Below are 9,503 nucleotides of genomic sequence, written 5' to 3'. Positions count from 1 at the left end.
CTCCGCTTGGCAGAATCTCGCTGGCGACGCGACGCGCGGGTGTCAGAGAAAATCTCATATCGGGACTCACAATCAGAAGAGAGAGGATCGGTAGTTGAAGAGAGGTGGTGTCCGAGTGGTACGAGTACAGTACCTATAGGTCTGTACAGGCCCGCCACATCCCTTCTCGGGCCCTGGTACCAGTTTTAAGGTCCGGGCCCCAAGCACGGAAGGGGGGGGGGGGTCCGAGGGGCATCCCCCGAGAAATTTTAGAATTTATACGACTAATCGGACGCATTTTGAAGCTTCCCTAAAGAATTTTTCCATCAATTTCTGCGGAATAATTATGTTTTTTTTCTACTTTCAGCACAAAATACTTGCGAATTGTTGCATTCAAAACATCTGGAACATTTTATTTTTTTTTTTTTTGGGGGGGGGGGGCATATGATACTATTTTCAGTTCTAGGAGGGCCAGGCCCCCCTGGACTCCCCCTTCGTTTGTCTATGGCAAGGAAGTTGAGCCATAAGCCATTGAAGTCGAGGATGCCCAGACTGGAGACTCATAGCATCTGACGACGGAAGAAAATGAAACGCAGTTACTAAAAATATCCCTCTGTACTGAAAATCTTGAAAATTAATTGAAATTTTCCAAGAAGTATACTTCTTTGAAAATTTAAGAAGAATTCTACAGTGCCCCAGCGTGTTTCTGAAAATCTATTCACCTTTTGCGAAATTTTTAGGGAAAATTTTTCACTTTTTTTTTACGATACAAGGATTGCATGTGAATTCGTAGTGGTTTTTCACGGGTAACACGGGCCTCCTCCGGGGCCCGGGCCCCTCAACCAGGGACCCAGCATCCCCCCCTGTGTGGCGGGCCTGCCTTCATACACGCTAAGCTTGTCGATCTCCTTTGTCATTTTTACAGTGGTGAATGCACAGCTGAAGTGCGCTCCAGCTAGAATTGTATTTAGCAAATGGGTGGTTTTTCTACGAGGATTAAAGGTAAACGAGTGGTACGGAATATAACAAAAGAATATGAACTTTGCACAACGATAATCCGGGTTTCGGAACTTGGCTGTTTTGAAAACGCCTTCAATTACGGCGTGATACCGCACGCATTCCGGAGAGTTCAAATAGTTGTATCATTGCGCCTTAGAAATGCGACGGACGATTACAATTGAAATAGCGTTCATGCACGCTGGCCTTTTCGATTTCCGTTAACATTTTTGCAGTCATGAATGCGCTTAAGTGCGCTTCAGCTAGAATTGTATTTAGCAAATGGGTGGTTTTTTTACGAGGATTAAAGGTAAACGAGTGGTACGGAATAAAACAAAAGAATAAGAACTATGCACAAACGATAATCCGTATCGGATACTTGGCTGTTTTGAAAACGCCTTCAAATGCGGCGTGATACCTCACACATTCCGGAGAGTTCAAATAGTTGTATCATTGCGCCTTAGAAATGCGACGGACGATTACAATTGAAATAGCGTTCATGCACGCTGGCCTTTTCGATTTCCGTTAACATTTTTGCAGTCATGAATGCGCTTAAGTGCGCTTCAGCTAGAATTGTATTTAGCAAATGGGTGGTTTTTATAGGAGGATTATAAATAAAAAAGTGGTTAGAAATGGAAAGAAAATAATATAAACTATGCAAAACGATTATTCCGATAACGGAACTTGGCTGTTTTGAAAACGCCTTCAAATGCGGCGTGATACCGCACGCATTCCGGAGAGTTCAAATAGTTGTATCATTGCGCCGTAAGAATGTGACGGAAGATTTAAATGGAAATAGCCTCCATGCACGCTGGGCGGGTCGATTTCCTTTGACATTTTTGCTGTGGTGAATGCACAGCTGAAGTGCGCTCCAGCTAGAATTGTATTTAGCAAATGGGTGGTTTTTCTACGAGGATTAAAAATAAACAAGTGGCACGGAATATAGCAAAAGAATATGAACTATATGTAAAACGATTATTCCGATAACGGAACTTGGCTGTTTTGAAAACGCCTTTAAATGCGGCGTGATACCGCACGCATTCCGGGAGTTCAAATAGTTGTATCACTGCGCCGTAAGAATGTGACGGAAGATTTAAATGGAAATAGCCTTCATGCAGGCTCGCCACATCCCATCTCGAGCCCTGGTACCTGTTTTACGGTCCGGGCCCCAAGCATGGAGGAGGGGGGGTCCGAGGGGCATCCCCCGAGAAATTTTAGAATTTAAACGACTAATCGGACGCATTTTGAAGCTTCCATAAAGAATTTTTCCATCAATTTCTGCGGAATAATTATGTTTTTTTTTTCTACTTTCAGCACAAAATACTTGCGAATTGTTGCATTCAAAACATCTGGAATTTTTTTTTTTGGGGGGCTGTTTTGAAAACGCCTTTAAATGCGGCGGATGATACTATTTTCAGTTCTAGGAGGGCCAGGCCCTCCTGGACTCCCCCTTCGTTTGTCTATGGCAAGGGAGTTGAGCCATGAGCCATTGAAGTCGAGGATGCCCAGACTGGAGACTCTTAGCATCTGACGACGGAAGAAAATGAAACGCAATTACTAAAAATATCCCTCTGTACTGAAAATCTTGAAAATAGATTGAAATTTTCCAAGAAGTATACTTCTTTGAAAATTTAAGAAGAATTCTACAGTGCCCCAGCATGTTTCTGAAAATCTATTCACGTTTTGCGATATTTTTAGGGTAAATTTTTCTCTTTTTCTTACGAAACAAGGGTTGCATGCGAATTCGTAGTGGTTTTTCACGGGTAACACGGGCCTCCTCCGGGGCCCGGGCCCCTCAACCAGGGACCCAGCATCCCCCCCTGTGTGGCGGGCCTGCCTTCATACACGCTAAGCTTGTCGATCTCCTTTGTCATTTTTACAGTGGCGAATGCATAGCTGCTAACTAGCTAGCTAGCTAACACGGGCCCCGGTACCAGGGACCCAGTATCCCCCCCCCCCCCCTTGTGGCGGGGCCTGTATAGGTACGAGTGATGATGAAAAAACACCTGTCAGAGACATTCGAACAAATTACGCTAGGAAATCTTGCGAAAGAAAGGGCCAGAAGTCTGGAGTAAGTACGGTATGTAATGTGGTATCACGCAAAAATGAAGGAAAATCCTAGTTCTTTACGTTTCTCAGATGACTCACGTTTATGAATTCTGACTTTATGCTCGCATTGTTGAATGCGAAAATTAAGCGCCCAACAATTCGAACTTCCGACTGGCACCATTTTAAAACTTAGAACACAATTGTCTCAGAACACAATTATTCTACTCCTACCGTTTTTCTACATACTTCCTGGTCTGAGGACTTAGTCATTCACCAACGAAATTATAGACATTCTCTGGAACTGTGGTTCCCTTGTGTTTCTTGTTCAATAGTATTGAACAGATTAAAGTCTCAAGGCAAATCTCCAAAAGGATATTGAAAATAGGAAAGGTTATCGTTAAAAACGAAAGATTTCAAATGGCATGAATAAAAATTACTGCATGCTGTTGACTTAGGACATATTTTATATTACAATCGTAAAAATAAACAAATAAAGCAAGTAACAAAAATGAGTGTTTTCACAAAACTATACGATTTAGAACTTTCTTAAGCCCAATCATCCTTGACCACCCTTTTGGGCGGCGGAAGAGGCATTTTGGATAACAATTCGGCATCCTCCGGGAAGATAGGTTCTGCTCTTTTCCCCCAAAAATCACTCTCCCAAGGTAGTCTATCGAATGGAGATGTACTCCAGTGGTGTAATCGACATCTCAATTTTGCTTCCTCGAAATTGTTTATCTGTAAGAAGAAGAGAATTTGATCTTCTAAAATAACTCAATTAAGAGTGACAGGAGACATAAAGATAAAATAAGCTCCAGCTTGGATAGGTGATTCTCCCGTTTTGCCGTGCTGAAGTGAAAAGCATGCGGACCAAACAATTTTTGTCGTAATTAGACACAAGAGAACTTAAATTTTGTAAATCCTGCAGCCTGAAAATAGACTGTTGTTAGCAGCACAATAAGGCCTAGAAATGCAGTATATTGCTATGTCTTGTCTTATCAAGGCCAACATAGTTTTGATAATCGGGTCACTGAGGAGAGGATGCAGTACCTCAATAGGCTGTAAATATGTCCTTGCAATAGACATCAAACTCTACTATCTTGATATTAATGTCATGCTTCATACAGCATTCTTCCCTACTATGGCAGCATTCCCCATGTCTCAGGAGACCTGCGGGCCGATTATTGAAACTATGTCAGCGCGACAAGACAAGACATAGCCCTAAGTATCTTTACCATGCAAAATATCGCATTTCGATGTCTTATCGGGCTACTTAAAATTCTTACTAACCGGCCTGCTGTAGCTACATACTTACTGCTAGCACTGCCTCACAGTAGATAATCAGAGGAGACTGTTCCAGTATCCATTTTTCAAATCACTCAACTGTCAAAACTGAACCACAGAAATTATAAGGACTGATGCAATAAACCATACAGTATTTACAGCCTTCATGTTTCGGAAAGTGGTCTTGACTTCTCCATTATTCATCAATATGTCTCAGTCCGAAGGGCTCATTCGGCTTGACGGAACTATAAATTGACTGGGCGGTGGGTACGTAGAACAACGAACAGATCTTTCATTAGTTTATATGTGCTACTACAAACAATGGACTGAGATATCGCATTATTCTACTTAGTGGAAAGGAGAGTGAGGGACAGAGAAATGTGCTACACTGAATGTTCACAATTTGTCTAAAGCACAACTAGAGAACACACTTTAGGTTGGTAGGCACCTAATCAATTCTTCATGTTCGATGAGAAGTTTCAAGAGTGTTTTTTAGGTAAAAAAGTTAAAGACAGGTGTTGTGAAAATATACTAAAATTATAGATGATTTTGAAACTAATTTTTGAAATAAAGCGAAATTGCCGACAATAATAAGAGACTGACTTACCTTTATGATGACATAGAATTCCTTTGCCTCCCAGTCTAAATTGGGGCCTTCAATTTTTCTTGGAAATTGAACACAATCATTACTACCCAACATTATGTTGGCTTGTCGGCAAGCCACTCGTATATGCCAGGGTTCCATCGTCCAGGGAGTTTCTTTGTTCATTGTGACTTTCAAAATTGTGTGAACCTCAAGAATTCTCTTTACCTGAAAGAATACAAGGATGGTAATTAAATGGTAAAAATTACCCACAATTAACCCTTGATAGATCAAAACTCTTTACGGTACAGGAGAAAATTTCAGTTTTCCGAGGATGTCTCAAAAGAGAAAAAAACCTCCCACTTTCATCACCTCGTCAATTGAAATTCTACCGTATGTTGCTCAGGCACATGTTTTCTTTGTAAATTTAACTTTTTCAAAATGAGATGAAATAAGGAATAAAACGGGGGTCAAAAAGGTGAAATTTTTGAGGGTACAATAAAGTGAAAGATATAATTAACTTGGTTTCAAAAGGAAGACAGGAATTCTGGAAGTTCCCAAAAATAATGAGTTACAGCCAGACACAAAATCCACTTCCTTTAAAAGGTAACACTAATTGGTTGCAGCAAGAACAAATTTTAATTTTACACAATTTTTGTGATTTGAATTATTTCTTTCGGTAGACTGATTTGATTCAAAGGACTGGACTACATCAAAAATCTCTTTAATTGAGATGTTTTAAAGTCCCATAGTTTTAAAATCATCAAAATTTCACTGTGCTTAAAGCCTATTTGTGCCATGAGGTGCTGTTCATAAAATATGCAGCGCTTTAAGAGGTACAAGGTTTCAAGTCTACATTACGCAAATATTACAGAGGTGAGGGGGCGTTCAAAATTCCTCTACATAAAGCTAGTCTGGGCAAGTAGTGCCAGATTTTCGAAAATCTAAGATGAAAATTCAACATAAGATGGCAATTTATTATCTGACATTCATTAGAAAATGCTTACTTGAGGAGAGGGGGATGGAGCTGAACATTCAGTGAATTTTTTGTGGAGATTATTCACCTGCCTGTGTTACAGGTGCCTTTCAAGGAGGGGTGGTAAAAAATCCGATTTTTCACATTACGTATTTTATGATTCCCTAAGTATGTATATAAAAATGACTTTAGGGCACTTGTGTGATCAGATGAAGAAAAATTGTATTAAATGCAAGTTATTTTACCTCTGGAGCAGTTATAGTACTATATTTGATGTCTTCTTCTGTTTTCTTGTATTTTAAGGCTTCTGCAATATTTTCTGGAGTTCCAAAGTCAGCTAAGCCAGGCAGAATCAATCGTTCATAGGCTCTCAGAGGATGCATCCAAATAATGTCACCTTTCTGTCCTACATCTAATGATAACAGATAAGCATTAATAGAGGTGTTCATTTGAAATACATTGGATCATCGAAGCATGCAAAGTTTCCTCTGTAATAATTCTAAGATTCGTTTCTGACCTTGATGATGATCTTTCTTGCTTTTATTCAACGAAAAACACACTGAAGATTCCTTGTTGATGTCAATAATTTATACATAAAACTAGGTAAGTATGAAGAAACTTTTCATACCAGTTTCTCCTTACAAGTCATGTAATTGATTTGACGGCAAAGTGATGGCAGCTTAAGGGTAGATAAATTTTTCGGAATGAGAATGCTGTAGCTCTTCTCACAGGTTAGTGGGAAGTGGGTAAACAGTGATACCTAGAGATATTACTTACAAGTATGTGATAAAACAAAAAGGAGAAGTGTGGTTAAAAGCTGATATCAAACTCACCCTGAATTTTTATAACTTAGGGTTATACGACTGTAGAAGGTCAACATTTAATAATAATTATAGGTTTCGATCACTGAAACCCTTCAGAGAGACATCGCAACAAATGAGGTGCTGAAGGACTAAAATGGCCATTTTTTACGTTCTTGTTGGAATAGTGATGGTTATAGATCAGAGTGCGAAACAATAATGCGCTGCAATTTGTCAAAGTATAAGAGAGGTCAATCAGCCTTAAGATCACTCTAATACTCCCTAGCGCTGGTTCAAAAACATCCTTGAAAAAAAAACTCATAAAAATGACTCTTCAGCTTTCAAACCAACATTTACAGCACAATATCTCATGAAAGCAATTCATTGACCAGTTAAAACCGATAATTTTTATTAAATTATTTAGATAGAGACTCCTGCTGTCGAAAAACTCTGGAGTTACAAAAATTCAGGGTGGGACTAATTTCAGCACCATACCGTTACTAGAACAAGTAAACTACTGAACAGTAACAAATGTACTACACAAAATATTTTTATAGTTACAAGTATAAATGTACCCGAGAAAAAAGGAAATAAATGGACTTTTTTCTGTTGGAGATTTTCATGAATATAAAGTCAATTAACAGTTGTTTTGGATGAAAAATTTAATGATCACTGTTGCAACAATATGCTCAATAAAGAATTGATAGAAACAACAACAAATAAAGACCCTTCATCGCTTCTTGGCAAAGATTGACTTTTTTATTTTTGAAGCTACACCACTGAACCTTTAAAATTATGTTACCTAGATGCCCAGTTGAAGTAAACTGTTCGAGACTGTTTGGAAACAGACTCACCTGATTTTGATAGTCAACTATGTTCAATTCCGTCTAAATTATCCTATTACATGTTTACATGTGAACACCCAAAAACTTCACTCATGCTCATTGATCTTCTGAGATCTATGAGTATGTACAACTGTACAAAAACATATAATGAGCAGGGGAATTAAAAGGTATCGGGCAAGTACACTTCCACAATGAAACTTTTCTTATTAATTTTCAAGCAATATTTTATGACAGAAGAGCCATGGTTTGGTTCAATTTTTGGACACAATACTTAACCTAAAGCTCAATGACCAAAAAAGGGGCCAGATGAATGTTGCAGAAAAAGTTAAAACCTCGAAAGTGAGGGTTACTGCCAGTGCCAATAGAAGGTCTATATTTGTTGCTGGGTAGAAATTTGAAGAGTCTTTTTACCTTCAACGAAGGTTTTCAAAACGAACTGCTTATCTGCGAGACGTTTAGTTTGCGTGTCTTCTACTAAAATATATTCTTTGTAAATTGCTTTAAGCTTAAACCATTCTCGTTTGTTGCCATTAATTCTGCCTGGTGGAGCCGGATTTTTTCTGCGGAGTACGAAAGTGTTCTAGAAAGAAATAAAACACATGAACAAGTTTAAAACTGAATAATATGTATCCATGCTTAAGAGAGAACTGGGTATGAAACAAAGTTTTGATGATCTATATGTCACACTTTTGACTGCAGTTCACAGATTTATATCTCATATTCAGACATTGCAGATGGAGAAAAAATGAATTTGAGACACTTTTTCTACTGAAGGCGTCAGTCAATTCTACAGTACATTTCTTAAAATAATCGGCAATAAAACTCATGAAGTTGTGTTCTGCCGCTCGTCCGAATTTTTCTATCAATTATAGAACTTGAAATTGACCAAAATAAAACTGGAAAAATCGATTTTTTTTCTCGAAAAATTAACTCTCCTCATATTTTGAAGGAAACACGTCCGTTCGGTCCGAAACTTCGCCAATACAACAGCACCACCACTACCAACATAACTGACACGGTCCTGGTGCCAACCTAAAAAATTTTCAGGGAAAAAGTCGGGTGCCGCCTTTTTCCCCATGCAGCCTTTCACCCCCACCTACCCTACAGTGTTCAAAACTTGTCGACAATGGATTTGAATTCTACCTCAGCTTGTGCAAGAAACTAATGATCAATCTGCTCTTGAATTAGAAGGAAGAGTGAAACATGTTCCAATTAACGATCTTCGTAATTGGATCATTCTTTCTACTCCCGAAAACTGAATGTTGAGATTGGCCTTTAGATAGGCACTGTTTAGATGCAGCAGAGTTTTCCATTGGTATCATGTTTGTTGCACTCAGCACTCAGCTAAATTACAAAGTGTTGCAGACATCATCACACTAGGAATCAGTACGTGAAAACAAACTAGGTTCAGTGTTGCTGCACGGGAGCGTTCGCAAGGCATTGCATCCTTCAGCACTTATTCTTAAAACTATTCGAATATTACTAACGTAGAAACAAGACTCACTAGTAGCTCAATTTAAACAGGAAAAACAAACTACAGAGCAAAAATGCTTTACAAACTTACCCTAGATGGTAGAATTGTCCCGCTGATGGTCTTCAAGATGCCGGCATTGATAGCATTGGTTGCACATGAGATGTTGTTGGGATTTAAATTACGGGCAACGAAAGCCATGGTAGAAACGAAGGAGTTTCGAATGATGAATATACTTTGACTGCTCACAAGAAAAGGGCAGAGGAGGAGCAAGTTACATGGAAAGCCGAGACAGTGTTAATGGTGTCTTTCACCACCCTTTCAGCTACTTCCCACAGCGATATTTTGGAGACTGGATAGCGGTGATGTTACTCAGCGCATACTTCAACGATGAAACAAAAATTAAACTTTGAAGTAGAGCCAGCAGAACCGAAACATATCAATAAGATAGAAGATACTAAAAATTTACATATTGGGATGGCCCGGAACATGGACATGGGCCCGGAATGATTTAGAGGTT

At 39.1% G+C, this 9,503-nt stretch overlaps 1 protein-coding gene across 1 annotated transcript; it reads right to left on the bottom strand.

Annotated features, from left to right (window-relative positions):
* Positions 1–3,470: 3,470 nt before the first annotated feature.
* Positions 3,471–9,481, bottom strand: mRpL9 (mitochondrial ribosomal protein L9). Its single transcript, XM_019050112.2, has 5 exons — positions 9,077–9,481; positions 7,924–8,092; positions 6,113–6,279; positions 4,916–5,119; positions 3,471–3,762 (listed from the first exon to the last, which is right to left on the bottom strand). Exons 1-5 carry the CDS (start codon positions 9,182–9,184, stop codon positions 3,571–3,573), a joined length of 840 nt encoding a protein of 279 aa, XP_018905657.2. The 5' UTR covers positions 9,185–9,481; the 3' UTR covers positions 3,471–3,570.
* Between the last annotated feature and the right edge of the window lie 22 nt (positions 9,482–9,503).

The sequence above is a fragment of the Bemisia tabaci genome, chromosome 1 (assembly GCF_918797505.1).
Source record: "Bemisia tabaci chromosome 1, PGI_BMITA_v3".
NCBI classification, from domain to species: domain Eukaryota; kingdom Metazoa; phylum Arthropoda; class Insecta; order Hemiptera; family Aleyrodidae; genus Bemisia; species Bemisia tabaci.
This window is presented reverse-complemented; position numbering and strand designations above follow the sequence as displayed.